The sequence below is a fragment of the Amphibalanus amphitrite genome, unplaced genomic scaffold (assembly GCF_019059575.1).
Source record: "Amphibalanus amphitrite isolate SeventyFive unplaced genomic scaffold, NRLGWU_Aamphi_draft 000270F_arrow, whole genome shotgun sequence".
NCBI lineage: Eukaryota > Metazoa > Arthropoda > Thecostraca > Balanomorpha > Balanidae > Amphibalanus > Amphibalanus amphitrite.
The window spans coordinates 428,005-447,577 of NW_024881765.1; the positions used below are offsets into that span (position 1 = coordinate 428,005).

A 19,573-nucleotide genomic window follows, 5' to 3' on the forward strand; every position below is an offset into this window, starting at 1 on the left:
TTCCGTGCTTCTACCCTCAGGATACTGAAATCCTTCTCCTCCACGCCGCAACCCTCCTCCGGGCTGGACAGGCAACTTTATCTCATGCGGGCTGCTCCCTTGGAGCGGCACCGCTGCTCCCGAGGGAGCGCACCCCGTAGCCGGGTGCAGTGAGTGCCTTGGGGCTGGGTGGCCTGTCCTCTGGACGGGCTCAGCCCCGGCGACTCACTAGGGTGCCTGCTCAGACCAATGTCTCCCCCTATATCCTATCATCCTCCCGGCTCTGAAATGGTCTCATTGGACCGAAAGGGCCTAACCCAACAAAGCAACAAAACAAAAACATCTCTTCGATCGACTGGCTCCAAATAAATAACTCATCTGATGAACAAGATGCACAGGTGACAAGATACCTAAAGCGTCATCCTTTCGTCCTTCTTCATCCTCGGGACAGTCCAATCCTTCCCTTCAACGTCTCAAACCCTCTCCTCCGAGCTGAACGGTTACCTTCATCCCACGCGAGTTGGAGTAGCTCCTCAGGAGCAGGCTCACGTGCGGTGGAGGGACCGTTAGCGGGGCTGGTTGACCTGCCCATCGCCAGACGGCCTCAGTCCCGGTGGCTCACCAGGGTGGCCGCCCTGACCATTGTTTCCCCTAATAACCCTTCTGGCTTTGAAAAAGCGTCGTTAGACCGGAAGGGTCTCCGTAGACGTTACAAAACAAATCAGAGGTGCACTGCAAAGTGACCGGGTATCTAAGGTGCAAGTGCCCGAACAATCGCCCGAAAGCTCAAAGCACCAAAACATTGTAATTTGTAACGACACAACAATCTTTACGACAGCGGGGTAGACTGAATATTCTTTCACTGTTCCGTGAGCAACACCGAGCCCGTCTTTAGAACGCAGAAGCCCTTAGGTCCTGACCTGAGAGCTATGAACATGTTCATTGTTCAATAGCTGTTGGGGAGACTGGGGCGACCATAGCGTTTTATAGGAAGTGAAAGAAGTACGAATAAACGTCCATCGGCATTGATACACATCACAAACCGACACAAAACACTTGGTCTCTCACGTCTCACAATCGTTATTCGGGTTCGCAGACTTACGAAAACAAGACTACACCAATCACAATTCGACTACCTATCAATTACACTCGAGAATCTGCTGCGGTCACAACGCATAGCCCCGCTGCGGTAATATTGAGCTCTGGCTGGTACTTACCTATGCCGCCCAGGAATTCGGGACCATCCAGCTCGTCGAGGGGCCTGCCCTGGAAACCATCGGGCTCCTTGCCGCCCACACCTGGGGCCATGGACTGGCGGGGTCGGGTCGTGGAGGGGTCGAGGGGTAAGTCGAGCACGTCTTCCGTACGGGACGTTCTCGATTGATGCAGCTGCACTGCCTGAAAAAGGAAAGCAATCGTCATTCCATGGCAGAGGATTGATTTTCCAACTATGACATATTTTTTTTTTTTATAGATATCGATGCTGCATGGGTGGGATAAATATTAAATGTGATCAATAAACATAAACCATAATAACCCCGTCGATATAAGTGAACCTCACCTCACCAAGTATGTACGGCTCTCCAGAGTCCAGGTATTAAGTGGTTAATTGACAACATCACAATAATCGATCTGCATTAATGAATGCGTCATGGCTTAGAAAACCACTGCCGAAATGTGTGCACGAACCCTCTTCTCAATTCTATTGAGTCATTTTACAGGAGTGTCTCTGTCATGTGAAGTTATTACACCAAAAGCACATAGGCTAACCAACCACTCTTTTGCTGGAGGGCCGCCTACCACCGTGTGAGCCTGCACGTCACCGTATCTTCCCGTGGCAGATTATACCGTACCCGTTTCCAGTTTATTAAAAATGAAGATACTCGTATAAGCTTCTTCATCAGTCGAGAGCTTGCCATCGTATGCAAATGCAAGAACATGCAAAACCGGCAAGCTGGTCTTGACAAACTCCGCACAATGTATGGCCGGGGATATGCATACATGACAGGTGACATGTGACAAACTGAGGACTAGGCCTACCTTTCAATCACATCGAATGGCGTAACAGCATTCAGCACTCACCTGGCAGCAGCACCCTCTTCTCAAGTGTCAGCAGCAGCAGCAGCACCAACAGCAACAGCAGTGGGCACCAGCCCAAGTTAATTTCCCACACGACAGTCACACGACCCGCACGCCGCCCGCAGTCCCCGTTCGGCCCAGCCGCGACAACTGCACCGACCGCCGCCCTCCGACACAGTAGACCCGCGCCACGGCCGTACCTCATGCACTCCCGAGCCTCTTCCTACACTCACAGCCGCCGCCCTAACCCGGCCCCGGCCCCTGCCATGAACCCCGACCGGCAGGCAGGCAGGACCGGCCGCCCGCCTGCGCCTGCCATCTGACGGCGAGACTCGGTACTAGCGGCGCGGGAAATCTGAATCGGATATGGCCTATCAGTGCAGACAGCGGCACCTAGCGTCACTTCCGGGTCAGTGGATAATCATTCTACATATAAAAAAACTATATATGGTTGACCTAAAGCGAGGCTGGCTAGTGGCTACAATGTGAATTAACCTGAAGCATTTAACGCCGTCTTTTCGTCGTGTGCTAAAATCTCTGGCAGGAGAAAATGCGCCCTTTATTCGAGGGCTAGGGGAAGGAGGGTGAATTGCGCCACCTTAAGGAAAAACGCTAATTGTAAGAAAACCGCTGGAGATATATGCATGCACTGGTAACCACTTCAAAGAGGAACTCATTAGCTACGATTTAAGAGCCTCCCGATCAATTAAGAATGTTTCGTTTGCTTCCGACAGCTGCTTTTCAGAAACATGCAAAAGGGCGCATTTACCGACAACTGCTGTAAATTGCGCCAGGGGGATGGCGCAATTAGAATCAAATTGCGCCCTATACTTAAACATGGCTAAGCGAATGAGACGGAATGCATACACCCCGGCAGTGTAATGTCATTGCGGCTTACTTAAACATTTATAATGTTAATCAGGCTGGATAAATAATAAATGTAGATATAAATAGCGATGTTTTTTGTCCAGGTTAATAACTTAACATGTGTCCATATGTTTGTAAAAGTGCAACGAAAACGTTTTATGTAACCGACTAGATATATGTGAAGGTATGGTTAAATTTTCAATCGTTTTTCTCAAAATTATTAATTTTTATCGTTTCGACAACTTGTTGACATCAGTTTTTACTTTTTGATCATAGCTGTCACCTCTCACGCCCGAGTCCATGTTAAAAATGCCGTATTTTGTCAATTACACCACAAGCTGTCAGCCTAAATGGCAGCTGCATTTTAAGTTTGACGAGAGAAATAATTTGCGGACTGGCTACAGCGGACTGCTCCCCTGCCTGGCATTAAACTCCTTCTTTATTGCAATCAGTTAATAGTGCATTCATACTGTCGTGATACAATAGCTACACCATTATTCTATTTGCGCCCCCATGGCGCAATTGCCATGGGCGCAATTAGAATTGAGGTACTTTTTAATAAAAGCGTAGAAGTTATCATAAATATGCTGAAGGAAGTTTACTGTTTAAGTAAAATATAATTGAAGAATGGGCTTTCTTTCTAAATATCACTCTGAAAATCACACACGTATCACAGATTTTTATAGCCAACGGTTCAAAATACTCCAAAAAAGCTAAGAAAACGCCGTAATATCTTTGATGGCGTAACTGAGCCCTGCTGATTGGCTTCGTCGGAGAGCTTGGGCCATAAAATGAACTATCAGGTGGTGAAAATATTGTTTTCGAACACAAAATTATAAACATGCCATTGAATTCGTGGGAATGTTGGTGGGCGCAATTGGTTAGGAGGGCGCAATACACCCACTTTCCCCTACACCTCGTATCAGGCGCGTAACGGTGTTCTATATACCTACTCTGCGCGTAACCACCACTGGGGACTCTGGGGACCGGTCCCCAGTAACTTTTGGACTACTGGGGACCGTCCCCAGTAAAAACGAAGACCTCCTCAATTTGCTTAGCCAAATATTGTCTCTAGATCCACGTGAAGAGTGATATGCAGGCAACGGCAGCCATTTTAAGAATGTCTTTCGACCATACATTTTTATGTTCATATTTAGACTTTGTGTTTGTCAACAAAACAAGAGCCCTCTAAGACACCTAAACTATGAACAAAGGAACCGAAGTTAGCGGACAGATCGATTTTTTTTTTGTTGATATATTTTTATCCTTAACAGTTTTCCAACCACCGCACGTACCTATCTCGCCCCACATCTTAAATATAATATTCGATCTTTGCGGCCCTCAATGTGGTCCCCAGTAAATTCAGACTCGTGGTTACGCGCCTGCGGGCTCGTATAGGTCGTTAGGCCTATATCTCCATTTGATTGTTTTTGCCAGAGCCCATGCATAAGACAAGTAAGGCATTTCTTATTTGTGTGGTTTATATATCATGAATAGTGTAATTAGCATTCATACCTATACCTAACTCCTATTATAATGTAAGAAAGTGGGTGAACAGCATTCAATTTAGGTATGGTAAACAATGTAGTGAAAGCACTATGGGAGAAAACGAAATATATGTACCTAGGCTACTGAAGCATAATCAGTGAGAATTGCTCAACATATTTCGGTTAGAGATCTCCGGACGCCCGTGCCTCTATTTGCTGCGATCCAAGCGTTTCACCCCTGCGTAATCGACTGTTGTTCAGATATACCTTATACCGACAACGAAATGGTGTTCGTAACTACATCGTCCATCGAAGGGAAAATGTGAATGTGATCCACTGTATTGCTTGGCTCTTTCTCAGGTAGCCCCAAACACTGATACCTATACAATATACATGCAATTGCATATTGGTATTGGACGTTTGATAACATTTATTCAGAAATGCAATACAAATGAAATGGATGGCTGTGATGAGCATCGTTATATATACTATGTAATACGAGAAATTGTAGCCTTTGCTCATATTAATGTTCAAATAATGCACAAAATTGGATATATTAAAAAAATTCATATTCACACAAGCGCATGGTGCACACTGCACGCCACGTTTACATAAACCGTTTAGACGTTCACAGTGCGACGCTTCTTTGCAGGCGTGCAACTTTCCCCGCGATTCAGTCTTTAAACTGTTCATAGCCTGTTTATAACAGTTTATATAACTGTTATAGTTACTAAGCACACATATTTGTTTTACAATGCATCAACTAGTTTTTCTATTTTTTTATATAATTTATACAACAACATAGATGGTTGGCAAGTGCACATCTTTCCACACACATCATACTCACATGATTCATGGTTTTGTCCCTTGCACTTCACTTATTGCTACATGAGTAGGTCCAAACCGGTTGTCAAGTCACCCATAGGTTGCAGACGACGACATCGGCATGATGTTTACATAGATAAAAGACGCCCATATGTAAGTAGTTGGAAAAGACTAGAAGATTTTGATCATTTGTTCACCGGCCGCCGTCTAATGACAATCGGAACCTTCCAGGGCCCAGTTTGTATGAATGCCTTAGAAAGGATTTGACAGTTCAAGTCGAAGTTCAGCTGCAGAAGGCGGCAATCAAATGTAAAACTTTTTTCGCACGCATTTCAGTCCATCGTGCAGTGGCCTTTCGATGAATCGTTTCACTTTCGTCTACTCGGATATTGCCAAGTGCCAACACGGGCATAATGATACATGTTACGGAAGGTACGACACTATGAGATTGGGCCCAGGGACCTCGTGTACCATGCAGCACCGCAGCACGTGGAGTTCCCCTGGCTTCACGATCGGTCTGCGGCCACTAGCCGTACACATTAATTTAATCTCGTACCCCTCCAGCGCCCTCGTGTGCATGGCTCATCTGCCAAGGGTCTCTCCGGTAACTCCTAGCTCAGAGCTCGGTCCGTCCACCGGCCGCCGTAGGATGCCTCTCGTAAGCTTCCAACGACCTCGTGTAGCCGCGCTGGCGCAGCATTTCCGCCACCTGACGGACGTTCTCAGAAATGGTACGCCGCACGGCCGGGTCGCGGAAGGCGCGCGGGTCGACCTCGGGCTGCGGCGGCGGCTGGACGTGTCGCACGCAGGCCAGCCTCTCGGGTGGTACCGTCAGCCGCAGGAACTGCATCACCCTCTCCAGCTGGACCAGCGGCTCCGCCTGGCGGCAGACGAGTAGCGCATGGCTGTCAGTGCGTGCTGTCCAGTAACATCGTAACGTGCAACACCATCGCGACGCGAACGTCCAGAATCAGAGCCAACACAATGCCTTTGGAGTGATAGGTCAAAAGCGAAAGAGAGTTAAAGGGACCCTCCCACCTTCAAAAAAGTTTATGAATTGGCATGAAAGTGATGTCGCTCGGTTCAGAAAGAGCGAAAACGAATATCTACCAAATTTCACCGAAAAATATTCACCGGTTTTCAAGATATTAGACTTTTACTTTTGTTTACTTTTTTGGGATCTCCGCTGTTTCTAGCGACTTTATTTTAGAAGTGCGGCGTTTGCGGCAGATGTTGCGCGCAAATAGCATATACCACCGCGTGCTACAAAACGTTTTAGTCAAACATTTAAAAATCTTTAGATATTTGCGCTGACGTCACACATTCAGAGGGGTATTCCTAAGCATTAGCCCCTCTGAATCAAAATGCTGCAATTTTGAAATTCAATATTTCCGATTTAAGGCATTTCTCGATGTTGTGAGTGCCGAAACCGGTAATTGTGAGCCAGGGACCCCATTTTGGCTATCTCAACTCAAATCTAATGTTAAGGTGGGAGGGTCCCTTTAACATGAGAAAATTGAGGGTCAACGACCCCATGAAGAGAAAGGATAAGTGCTCGGATGACTTCGAATTCCGATGAAGATTGCGATGGCACATATGATACCAAAATCCGAAGTTTGCGAAGCTCATCCGTGGCTCCGATATAACCAAGGAGTTAATCTGTTCTGGGCTTTTCCATAGCTCCTTTGGAATGCCTCCTTTCATATTTACATGAAGTAACTGGCATCCCTGCCGTACGCAGCACCTCCAGTCCGTGCCTGCCTCACCTAGAGTTAACTAGTCCCTACCTGGCTCACTTTTAGTTCTACCAGTGCGTTCTTGACCCACCTATGTAAGTCTCCCTTAGTCTATACATAGACCCGGGAACAGGGGGGGCAGCGGGGGCGCTTGCCCCCCCAACTTGAGAGCCGAGGGGGCGGCGCCCCCTCAACATTGAGGCAGCGAGAAAGGATCTTTCCTCCCTTTTCCGAACTTTTTTCCTTCTTGTTTCCTTTATACATCTAAACATCAAGACACGGCATTTCCCTTGCCATCTGAATAGTTTCTGCTGATACAGTAACGATTTGACAACATCTGCTATTGTCATCCCGCTTTGTTTGGGTCTGAGTTGACCTTGGCCATAAGTTGACCGTTTTGAGTTAACTTTGAGAAATACATAGCGTGCAACGGTGGTAAAATCGTTGCTATGGGTATAACACAGTTTACCCGCTCCGGGTGTGAGGGAGGGGTGTGGGGCAATGGGTGCACTGACGTGGCGCCCTCGGATGGCCGGTATGGGATTAAAGCTCAGCGACACTAAGGGCTTGTCTGGTGCCTTCAGTTATCGGTAGCACCCTCAGAATCAACGGCGTAGGGTTCTCAGAGCCGCCGGTAAGAGGCCTTTAGAGGCACTGGCGTGGGGCCGTTATGCAGGTGCCGGTGTGGGCGCTCAGAGGTGCTAGTGTGATTCTCTCAGAGGCGCCGGTGAGGGTCCTTACAAGCGTTGCAGTGGGCCCTCATAGACGCTGGCGTGGAGCCGTTACAGACGGGTGTGGGGCCTTTAGAGCTGCTGCCGTGAACCCTCTACAAGCCTGCAGGGGTTCTCAGTGACCGGCAAGGGGCCCTTAGGCCGGCAGAAGAAGTCCTGTGGGGTCCTTGAGACCGGCATGGTACTGTCAGACCGGCGGTGCCCTCAGAGTCACCGGTGTGGGGCCCTCAAAAGTCACCAGTGGGTGGCCTTTAGATGCGCAGGTGTTGACTGCAGGTGGTCCTCAGAGCCGCCGATATATAGGGCTTTGATAGGCACTGGTGTAGGCACTCAGAGTTGGGGGGGGGGGTGTGAAACCCTCAGAGGCACTGGTGTGGGTTCTCATAGGCGCCGATGAGGGCCCCCACAGTTGCCGTTATGGGGCCCTAAAAAAATAAGTGTGGGACCATAACACCTCTAGAACTGGCCCCTCATTAGGCCGGTAAGAACTCTCAGAGGCCAGTAACGGGCCTTTAGAGACCACCGAGGGGCCCTTAAAAGCCGCAAGAGGCCCTCAGAAGTCGGCGTGGGGCCCTTATGGAGATCTTAGTGTGGCTATTTAGGGCCCCTGAGGTGCTCTAACGAGCCCCATGGGGCCCTTCTGAGTCGAAATATGGCCATCGTTAACCCTCAGCGGTCAAATGGCGCCGCAGGGCCACGAGGTCCCTTTGAACCCGATGGGGGGGGGGGGGTGCGTATCCCCTTAGACCCCTAGCTACGCTACGTTTCATATGCATCATGTCAGGCATTTTAGGCTCGCCCCCCCAACTTGAAAATCGTTCCCGGGCCCCTGAGTCTATAACTGATTCAGCTATGTTCATTCAACCTGCACCTGACTAGGCTTACCCGCAGTTCCTCTAGATAGACCACCAGCAGATCCTCAGCCAGATCGACTGCCAGCTGCGTCTGGAAGTTCCACTGCTTCATCCTGAGCGTGACGAACTGCAGCCACTTGTTGCTGCTGAAGTCGGCGACGGACTCGCTCTCGCCGTCGGCACCGCGACCCTCCAGGAGGACATGGTGTGGGTCCTGCACCAGCAGTATTGTCTGGGAAGGAGGCGGGGGTGTAGGGTCAGGGTCATCAACGCTGCAACGGTACCATGACGGGATGGAGTTCCGGGTATACCTACCAGCACCGAATGTGATGTGATGGTCACATTATCATGGAGGCGGCGTCGCTGGGCTTACGTACACGCGCACTTTTAAGTTGCTGTAGCTTGCAGGACACAGACACTAGACACTTTTTCTCGTAGCTACGCAATACGCATGCAGATTTTCAACTGCATAAGTGTTTGGTCGGTCTAATCACGAACAAAACACTTTTTCAGGACAAGCAAAAGTGCTGACGGGCTAACCTTTCCTTTCGTTCCTCTGTCGTCCGCTGCCTTTCCTCGACGCTTTCCTCCAGACTGTCCTCCCTGTTGTCCTCCTATGATCGCCATGGATGGAGGCATTCCAGGAGGACGGCCATTCTCCGGACCGACCCCGCTCAAGTGCGGCCCTCGTCCGCTCTCCTGAAGAACCGTACTTCCATCCAGGTCACGCACTAGCTGACCGTAGAAGCCTAAAAACAAACCAAAGAAGAGTCATTTCGCAAACCTTACAGTAAACGTGTGGAATACACTACACCCTGGGAATGTCAAAGCATCGATCACGGCATCGACAATAGCGCAATCTTAACCCGCGCCCAAATGGGGTCTGCCGAGCAACGCGGTCTGATGGGGGGGGGGCATTTTGCCCCCCCCCCCTCAGATCTCGAAAACCACGCAACATAGCGGCAAGCGGTAAACGGTGTTGGATAGCCCCAACGAAGAACTACCTTGTGACCCAATTTCATTGACCTCGGTCAAACCGATGACGTCACAGGTCAGGTCAAAGGTCTAATTTTCACCGTTTACAGGCATTTCAAGAAATGCGTTGTAAAATCGAGTAAATGCATTTCATTGAAAATCATCGATGGGGAACTATTCTTCAAACACATATTTTGCTATTTGAGGTCACTGATACCAGGTCAGGTCACAGAGGTCAGGTCACTGGGGGGTCACAATATGAAAGTGTCGTGTGATACATGTTTTATGGTCCATTTTACATGACGAATGCGATAATGTGGGTCAGACAGACTTTAGGGCCAGCTTAGGTCACGTTTTGGTCAAGGTCAGGTCAAGGTCAGGTGAAGGTCAGGTCAAATTAGGTCAAATTTCAAAGTTGATATTTTTGCATAAAATGGGTATCTATTCGATGCAGCTCGTCACGGGGAGTTCAATGGTGGTCTCCCTTTTGCGCTACGAGGTCTAAAATTGCTAAAAATTGAGTTCAAAAATTTGACGTCATCAATTTATAACAGTTTTTTTCGCTATAACTTGGCCAAAAAAAGAGGTATCGATCTAAAATTTGGTATGTATATCGAAGAGCGCAGGGACTATCACATATATTTCGTTTTTTCGAAATTCGAATTTTTTTGGGAATTTTTGAGTTTTTCTAAAAAAATCTTTTATTTTTATTTTTGCGGGTCAAAATCCCAAAAGTTTCGAAAATCCGAGATGGCAGTTTTGTAGCGCCGTCTTTTCTCTACACAACCACATAAAGAACTTTAAAATTGCTTGTTAACTGTAGAATTGGTGAGCGTTTCAAGATACCATGCTTTTTGCTCATTTTTACTCGAACATGATCTCAGTTTGACCTCAATAACTCCTGACCTGAGGTGACCTGTGACTTGAAATTTTGTGTGAAGGTGTCAAATTGATGCCCGGTAAGGTACCCAAAATTTGGCGGCGCTGCGCGCCGCCGTTTTCGCGCTATTTAAGAAAAATCACAGGGGGGCCAAAATGGCACCCCATCAGGGCGCGGGTTAACCCGCGCCAGCACAGGGCCACAACTCACTTCCGTTAACAGCAAAACTACCGTCGTTGATGCACCCCCCCTAAGGTTTTTCGCGAATATCTCGCGTAAAAAGCGGCCGATCGCGACGAAACTTTCAGTACCCTCGCATTGATCAATTTTACACCTACCCTGAAAATTTCATGACCCTGACCCCAATGACCTTTGACCTGTGACCTATTTTCTGTGACCATGTTTGGCCGAAATCGCGGTTCGGCGCATGTCGGCTCGCATTAGCCGCGCGTTTGCAAGCTTTTCGTGGTTTCAAACGTTCAAACATGTGAGTTGATGTTGCTCCCATGCATTAGGGTGGGTGTCAAGGTCACCTGAAGGTCAGGTCAGGTCATTGACCTTTGGTGACCTCGGGTGACCTCGGTTCACTTTTTCGAGTTTTACATATTTCTAGGCTAGTTTTTGGAGCTGAATTCGAATTTAGCAACCATTTGAACATTTACGAAGTAGTTTTGGTGCCTTCGTAACATGTTACGAAGCTGTCCGAGGCGGTTGACACGTATTACGAATACCCGTCACAACCCCTACCGGTTGACCTGACCTGACCTGACCCGACCTGGTCTAAATGCTTAAAGACATCATCTATGATCAAAACTAACACGATATTCTTGATTAGCACCCCGGAAAACCACATAACAGCCACACTTTACGACTTTCTAACAGGTCCCGATTTTCCCGGTTTTCGGGTCATTGACCTGACCTGGAAGGTCACCCGATGACCTAGGACCTTAAAATTGGGTATCATCGGCTTCCTCTCGTGACGGGCAACACGCTCGTTTTTTCCGCGAAGCTCTAGCTCGATCAGGTGCCAAACGCGAGGGGGAGGGTCGTACCAACCCCCCCCCCCCTTGTGCCGTCGAAGGACTCAAAATGGCCTGTGCCGGCGAGGGTTAACCTGTTGTAAAGCAGTGAAACGCACCCCGGTTATGCAGGCCAGTGTCGACAGTAGCACCGGCCGTGAAGATGCCTGTGGCGCCCTCTATCACATATCTGAAATAGGTGGCGCCACTGCCGGGGAGACTGACCAGCGCCGCGGGCGGTAGCTGGCCAGCGCGAGCAAATCTGCGGCAGAAGGACAGCGCACGCTGTTAGTTTGAGAATAAAGCTAAAGGTAATGGAAGCGCAATGGATCATCGACAAAAAATCGGCGCCCCTTCTATCAGTTATTACGAATAATTGCTGACACAAAAGAAGATATTAAGATTTATTTGTTTATTAGTTTATTTACCGTGGTCACCAAAGAGAAATTCTCCCATAACAGGTGTAGTCAGGGAAATGAAATGGATAAGACGTACACACTTAACCCTCGCCGGCACAGCCGGGGGGTGATGCAAATTGCAACCCCCCAAGGTTCTTCGCGAATAGGTCGCGTAAAAAGCGGCCGATCGCGACGAAACATTCAGTACCCTCGCATTGATCAATTTTACACCTACTCTGAAAATTTCATGACCCTGACCCAAATGACCATTGACCTGTGACCTCTTTTCCGAGACCATGTTTAGCCGGAATCGCGATTCGGCGTAGGCGGCTCGCATTAACCGCGCGTTTGCAAGCTTTTCGTGGTTTGAAACGCCCAAACATGTGATTTGATGTTGCTCCCATACAGAAGGGTGGGTGTCAAGGTCACCTGAAGGTCAGGTCAGGTCATTGACCTTTGGTGACCTCGGTTCACTTTTTCGAGTTTTATATGTTTCTAGGCTAGTTTTTGGAGCTGAATTCGAATTTAGCAACCATTTGAACATTTACGAAGTAGTTTTGGTGCCTTCGTAACATGTTACGAAGCTGTCAGTCTGACAGCTTATCTATACCTAATACATACCTACAACATGGTTATGAACAATTAGTAGCCACAACTCACTTCCGTTAACAGCAAAACTACCGTCGACAGTTGCTAACGAAAACTAGATCAAACTAGATGATCAAACACATACTAACAGACGCTTAGACACCGACCCCGCTGTCGGCTGTGCTATTTCAAGCGGGGTCGATTGACGACCAGTTGTAGCCAGCTATACGACTAGACAAACGACTAGATTCGGAACCGGGGTCGGACCGGTTGGACATTGGTAAATTCATGCGGGGTCGATAGTTTCTAGCCGTCGTCGTTGTGAGCTACCGATACAATAGCGACACCTATTGCATCTGTTCGACGATCGTAGCGCCCCCTACCCTTTCCGGGTTCTTCGTCTGTTACGCTACCCGCTGACCGAGTGATGCCGTGACATTTAATTAACAAACTGGAAATTTCGAAGCGCGAGTCTGATAAGCAATTTAGTACATATGACTGCTCGTAAAAAATAATATAGAAATGAAACCTAAGGAAACGCGCATCGTAGTCAGTGGCGGTCGCAGGGGGGGGGGGGCATCAGGGCCATGCCCCCCCCCCCCCAAAGGCAAATCAGGGGGGCCATCATATCATTTGGCCCCCCCCCCCAAACAACCGATGGGCCCCCATGGGCGTATTGGGGGGGCCCTGGCCCGTATTCGATTGTCACGAGGCTCGAGAAACCCACGAGGTCCTACTAACAGCTCCCATCCCGGTCTTTGAGGGTCCTACACTCACCTCTGAGGGCCCTTCGGTGGCGGTCAAGCGCCCACATTGACCGCTGAGGACCCACGTTGACCTCTGAGGGCCCTCCACTGGCCTTTAAGGGCCCCTAAACCGGTCTCAGGGGCCCAACCGGCGGCTGAGGGCCTCACACAGGCTCTGGTGGCCTCATTTCTAAGACTAGCCTTTAATTGCCTCTGAGGGCCCCGCACTGGATTCTGAAGACCCGATGTCGGCCACTAAGAGCCCGGATCGACCTCTGAGGGCCCCTCTTGGTCTTTGAGGGCCCTCCGCTGGTCTCTGAGGTCCAACGCCGGCCTATGCCGGTCTTTTAGGGCCCCACACTGACCTCTTAGGGCCCCATGCTAGCCTATAAGGGCCCACATTAGCCTCTGAGGCCCCCCGCACTGGATTCTGAAGACCCAATGCCAGCCTCCATGGGCCCGCATCGACCTCTGAGGGCCCATCTTGGCCTTTGAGGGCCCTCCGCTGGCCTCTGGGGTCCAACGCCGGCCCATGCCGGTCTTTAAGGGCCCCACACTGACCTCTGAGGGCCCCATGCTGGCCTGTAAGGACATACATTAGCCTCTATGGGCCCCGCACTGAATTCTGAAGACCTGATACCGGCCTCTAAGGGCCCGCATCGGCCTCTGAGGGCCTATCTTGGCCTTTGAGGGCCCTCTGCTGACCTCTGGGGTCCAACGCCGGCCCATGCCAGTCTTTCCGGGCCCCATTCTGACCTCTGAGGGCCCCATGCTGGGCTGTAAGGGCGCACATTAGCCTCTGAGGGCCCCACACTGGATTCTGAACACCCGATGCCGGCCTCTTAGGGCCCGCATCACCTTTGAGAGCCCATCTTTGGCCTTTGAGACTGGCCTCTGGGGTTGTAGCGGTCTTTGTACTCCCACATGCTTCTGTACGTTGAACGCTTTATTGTACACAAAAATGAAAGACGTAAAGGGAAGGATACATTGAAAGGCAAACAAAGGAAAAAGATAGAAACAGAAGGAATGGCACAAAACACAGCCTTGCGCGCATGCAGCGAAGTGGGGTTTCTGCAAGCAGAGACAGCGCATAACACAGTCAATGACACAGAAGTTAATGAGCGATGACCATTGACAGACAAAGAGAAAATGAAGATGGCAACAACCAATGATAAGCAAACATATGAAAAAGTAGATCATATGCAAAGTAAAGCGTTACCGAAGTTTCCGCTCCCAGTTCATGCCAGTCTCAGCATAGCAGTCTCAGCATGCCATCTCATCATGCCAGCTTGTCAGTTCAGGCACACACAGTTAATATTTATACATGTCTGTCAGTGCAAGACCTGAGAAAAGAGAAACCTCAGTAAGACTCGGTGGTCGCAACACTCCCATTGCAGTGCTTATCCTAGGCCTGAGGAGAACACTAACTGGAGCGACCATCGTTGATTACTCAGCGTTCAGCTCAATGACCGCCGAAAAACTTACGCTAGACACATTAACTCAAAATACGCACGAACGCACGCGTCAAGCACTGCGCATTTCAGAGAAAAGCAGATATCGCACAGCAGCTTTAGCATCCAGCACTCAGCCTCCATGCACTGTCACCTGCCCGTTCTCCGGCCAGTCACTCAGATATCGTACAGACGCACCGCGCCGGCGAACCGTAACGCCGAAACCGTGCGCAAAACTATAGAGTCCATCATCCGCTACACCTCTCCACTCAGCGTTCGCCCGAGCAGCTCACGCAGTCGTCCGCGCCAGGCAGACGTCACCTCTCCGCAGCCTCGCATCCTCCGCTCAGCGGCCAGGGCTCAGGAGACCTCGTCGGTGGCGGGCCAGGTCTCGGAACCAGTCCCGAGCACACAGCCGATCACAGGTCCAGCGCAGCACGCCGCCACCCCTCAGCTCCAGGACGCGGCCACGCAGTACGTCAGCAGCCCGAGGCTTCTCCAGGTCGAGCATCGAGCAGTACGCTGGGCGCATCGTGTCAGTGCCAGCCAATGGATGAGGTACTGTTTAACAGGTAAGACAGGGGGCAGGACGGTACTTGAATAAGGCTAGGATAAAAAGCGCCTAGCAACAGAACTTTCACTCTTCTTGACTTTCATTCTCGCTTTCACGGCCGTTTGCTCAGTTTCTTCCCTGAACGCAGCTTTCTAAAAAGCATATCTTGTTCGCTGGTCGTCGATAGGTAGATCCGCTGAAGGTCTGCACTGTCACAGTCCGGACCCGACCATCATCTCCTGGAGAAACTTCCGTGACCTTGGCCAGCGGCCAGTATCCTCGTGGTGACCCCTGCTCGACCATGAGCACGATATCTCCAACTTGCAGATCGCGATCTTCATGAACCCATTTCTTCCTCTGGATGAGCATGGGCAGGTATTCACGCTGCCAGCGGCGCCAGAGCTGGTTGGCCAGAACCTGGGATTGCCGCCATTTCCCTCGACCCAACGCATCACCATCAGTGAACATCCCTGGAGGAAACGCAGCCTGAGGGCTACCCAGAACGAAATGGTTGGGCGTGAGAGGCTCAGGGTCATTGATGTCCGAACTCACGTAAGTGAGTGGGCGACTGTTGATGGTGAATTCTACTTCCACCAGCGCGGTGTGCAGTACGTCCTCACTGACACACTGGTTGCCCAACACCACTCGCAAAGCGCGCTTAACCATCGCCACCAACCTCTCCCAAACACCGCCCATGTGGCTGGCGGTGGGAGGGTTAAAACGCCACTCGATGTGTCGCTGACTAAGTTCGTCGGTGATCTGTGCCTGATTCCACGCATCCAGACAACTCCTGAGCTCCTTTTCACCTGCGACCAGATTCGTGCCATTATCTGACCAAATGACACGCGGACGCCCTCGGCGGGCAAAGAAGCGCCGGAGGGCCACGAGGAACCCATCTGTATCCATGGAGCTCACAAGCTCCAAGTGCAATGCACGCGTCGCCAGGCAGGTGATGAGCAGCACATAGCGCTTTTCGGTCTTGCGGAACTTCCGAACGGGGAGTGGGCCACAGTAGTCAAGGCCAACACATGCAAACGGTCGAGACATGTCAAACCGACTCGCCGGTAGGTCCGCCATCATTGGAGTCTGGGGCTGCGCACTTCTCCTCCTGCAGTACGCACAGCTGTAGATGAGCTTTCTTGTTACTGATCTTGCCTTGGGAATCCAGTAGTGAAGCCGCAGTTCACTGAGCGTCTGCTCCAGACCTGCGTGCAGTGTCCGTCTGTGGACATCGGTGACGATCAGTCTGATCACGTCATCGTTCCTACTGATGAGGAGAGGATGACGACAGGTCTCAGCCAGTGGGGCATTACGGAGACGTCCCCTCGCTCGGAGCAGTCCCCGCTCGTCGACATACGGGGAGAGATGAAGAAGCGTGCTGTCCTTCGGCAGCCGAGATCCACTGGCGACAGCTTGCAGTTCGGCATGGTACGCCGCCCGTTGGAGCTCTCTGAGGACGAAAACCTCAGCTGACTGGACCTCAGCCGACGTAAGAGCTCCACTTACACGGCTGTCTTTACTCCGCCTGGCGTTCTAGCAGAATCGCAGCACCCAAGCCACCGTGCGTTTGTACTTCACCCACGATGAGTACCGGGAAGGATCCACCAGTGGCCCCTCGCTGCTCTGTGCTGCAAATACTGCTTCATTTGGAGTCTTCATTTCTGCGTCTTCTGCGCTTTGCGTTGACGTGACGCGTTCCGGAGGCCATTCTTCACGATCCTTGGTCAAGAACTCGGGGCCCGACCACCACAGTGAGCATGTCTGGAGGTCCGGGCCTGACATCCCGCGAGAGCAAACGTCTGCTGGATTGAGCTCACCGGGAACATGGTGCCACTGCTCAGTCTCTGATGAATCTTGTATTTCTGCGATCCTGTTGGCGACGAAAGTGTGGAACCGACGACTTTCGTTTCTTAAGAACCGCAGCACCACAGAGCTGTCGGTCCACAGGAAGATTTCATCGAGACTGCACGTGAGCTCTCCTTTGACGAAGTTGGCCAGTCTCACCCCCAACACAGCAGCCTGCAGCTCAAGGCGAACAATTGTCAATTGCTTCAAGGGAGCGAGACGAGTCCGTGACATGATGAAGGAGGTGGTGTTCGTGCCGTCGGCACATGACATCCTGAGGTATGCGACTGCACCAAAGGCCTTTTGGGATGCGTCACAAAAGATGTGAAGCTCTCGACCTGTGACTTCACCATCCGGCGGAACATGAGCCGCGTAGCATCGCTGGATCTCGATGGTCTCGACATGAAGCATCTCCGACAGCCAGTTCTCCCAAGCCAGGGGTTCTTCTCCGCTCAGCTGGCAGTCCCAGTCGAGCTTCAGCTTCCAGAGGTGCTGGACGAGCAGCTTGGCCCTGAGAACAAACGGAGAGACGATTCCAATAGGGTCGAAGACCATAGACAGTCTTCTTAGAACGCCACGCTTGGTAGCTGGGACGTCCATGTCTGTTACCTTCACGCCGAGAGCATCGCTACCAGGCCTCCACACGCATCCCAGAGCACGCTGAGTGCCCTGGCCGAGATGCGCCAAGTCGAGCCCGGATGCACTCATTTCATCAGCTGGGACACCTTGGAGAGCTTCTGGTTTGTTCGTGGTCCACTTCGTCAAACGGAAACCGCCCTTGGCCACCAGCTCAGTCACGTTCGTACGCATCTTCCTCGCCTGTTCTACATCTGGAACCGAAACGAGTAGGTCATCCATGTAGAAGTTGCGCTTGACAGATTCAACAGTGGCTCTCGACTCATCTGTGTCCTCCTCGTGGTCCTCCGCCGTTCTTCGTAGAGCGTAGTTGGCCAGGGTCGGGCTACATCGGGCGCCAAATATGACGACCGCATGTGTCATTGACAGCGCATAACACAGTCAATGACACAGAAGTTAATGAGCGATGACCATTGACAGACAAAGAGAAAATGAAGATGGCAACAACCAATGATAAGCAAACATATGAAAAAGTAGATCATATGCAAAGTAAAGCGTTACCGAAGTTTCCGCTCCCAGTTCATGCCAGTCTCAGCATAGCAGTCTCAGCATGCCATCTCATCATGCCAGCTTGTCAGTTCAGGCACACACAGTTAATATTTATACATGTCTGTCAGTGCAAGACCTGAGAAAAGAGAAACCTCAGTAAGACTCGGTGGTCGCAACAGGGGTCCAACGCCGACCCATGCCGGTCTTTAAGGGCCCCACGGCGGCCACGCTAACCTCTGAGGGCCCCATGCTGGCCTGTAAGGACCCACATTAGCATCTGAGTGCCCAAGTCGGTCTCTGATGGTCTCAAACTGCCCTTTGCAGGTCCTGTACTGGTCTCTGAGGGCCCTAAACTGGCCTCTATATGCCCCCAACTGGCCTATGAGGTCTCTACACCGGCCACTGATGGCCGTATTATGTTCTATGGGGGCCCAAGACTTACCTTTGGGTGTCACGCATTTGCCTCTGAGGGCCCACATCAGCCTCTGGGGCCCCATCTGGGGCCTTTGAGGCCCTTCGCTGACCCTTGGGTCCAACGCCGGCCCCTGGGGGTCTGACACTGTACTCTAAGGGCCACATTGCAGCCTCTATGCGATAGGTATCGCCGAAGCGTTATCCATGGGCCTATTAGTGTAGGAGCCACGGGTGCAGTGGGTGAAGTTGCACCAACAATAATTCTCCAGTGGGTGCAGACAATGTATTCTCTACCCACAATAATCCGGAATAAAACCCATTTTCTCATCAACACTACTTTCGATGCAGCACGACAAATTCAGGATATTTTGCACACTACTATCCATCTTTCGATGCATTTGCTACTGTGATGGTCTTCAAAACTTACATGTGTGCTCAAGTGAAAAATAAGAAACGGAACACATGTGATTGAACACATACCGATGACCCACTGTCAAAAGTTTTAGCACGATATCTTCAAAATGGCTAAGTTAGCCGGTTTTACTTCTTGCGGTAGTCAATTCACAGCTGCGTGAATTATTGACATTACCAATGTTTCCAAATGAACTTACCTTTTCGACATAGTACACTCTCAAAGCTGGCAATGAGCCTCCGCTCGGGTGCCGCTCCCTACCCCCCCCCCCCCCGCTTCACCGGTCATGGCTGGATTTCTGCACTCATGCACTACGCCCGTGGGCCCCTTTAAGCTAGCACCGGGCCCCCCGGGTCAGTGCAGGGGCCCCTTTGCCAAGTTGCCCCCCCCCCAAACGCCAAGTCTGCGACCGCCCCTGATCGTAGTTGCATGAAGCCTGCATACATGAATCGTAAAAAGGTTGGGGTCATTTTTCGCTCTCATTTTTTGGTCGGGGACGCAATTTGCTTTTTTACCAGCCCTGCTGTCAGAGGCGGATGACAGGTATTACGAATACCCGTCACGACCCCTACCGGTTGACCTGACCTGACCTGACCCTTCCTGGTCTAA

General features: G+C 50.7%; 2 protein-coding genes across 4 annotated transcripts in view; both read right to left on the reverse strand.

The window, feature by feature from the left end:
• Window positions 1-2,376, reverse strand: part of LOC122387009 (WD repeat and SOCS box-containing protein 1-like) — a 32,202-nt gene extending 29,826 nt beyond the window's left edge. The window contains exons 1-2 of the mRNA XM_043376801.1: window positions 2,062-2,376; window positions 1,197-1,377 (exon numbers count right to left, since the gene is read on the reverse strand). Of these exons, the coding sequence (XP_043232736.1) occupies window positions 1,197-1,287 (91 nt within the window). The 5' untranslated portion in view covers window positions 1,288-1,377; window positions 2,062-2,376. The remainder of the gene's footprint in view (window positions 1-1,196; window positions 1,378-2,061) is intronic.
• A 2,438-nt stretch (window positions 2,377-4,814) lies between these two features.
• The window catches only part of LOC122387012 (WSCD family member AGAP003962-like), a 31,164-nt gene continuing 16,405 nt past the window's right edge, over window positions 4,815-19,573 (reverse strand). For 2 of the 3 annotated variants that reach the window (XR_006257476.1, XM_043376805.1), the window contains exons 3-6: window positions 11,552-11,694; window positions 9,099-9,307; window positions 8,590-8,790; window positions 4,815-6,117 (exon numbers count right to left, since the gene is read on the reverse strand). Coding sequence is in view for 2 of the 3 variants with exons in the window: in XM_043376805.1 (XP_043232740.1) it covers window positions 5,854-6,117; window positions 8,590-8,790; window positions 9,099-9,307; window positions 11,552-11,694 (817 nt within the window). In the remaining variant the exon portion in view is untranslated. The remainder of the gene's footprint in view (window positions 6,118-8,589; window positions 8,791-9,098; window positions 9,308-11,551; window positions 11,695-19,573) is intronic. The other variant, XM_043376806.1, reaches the window with a different exon arrangement.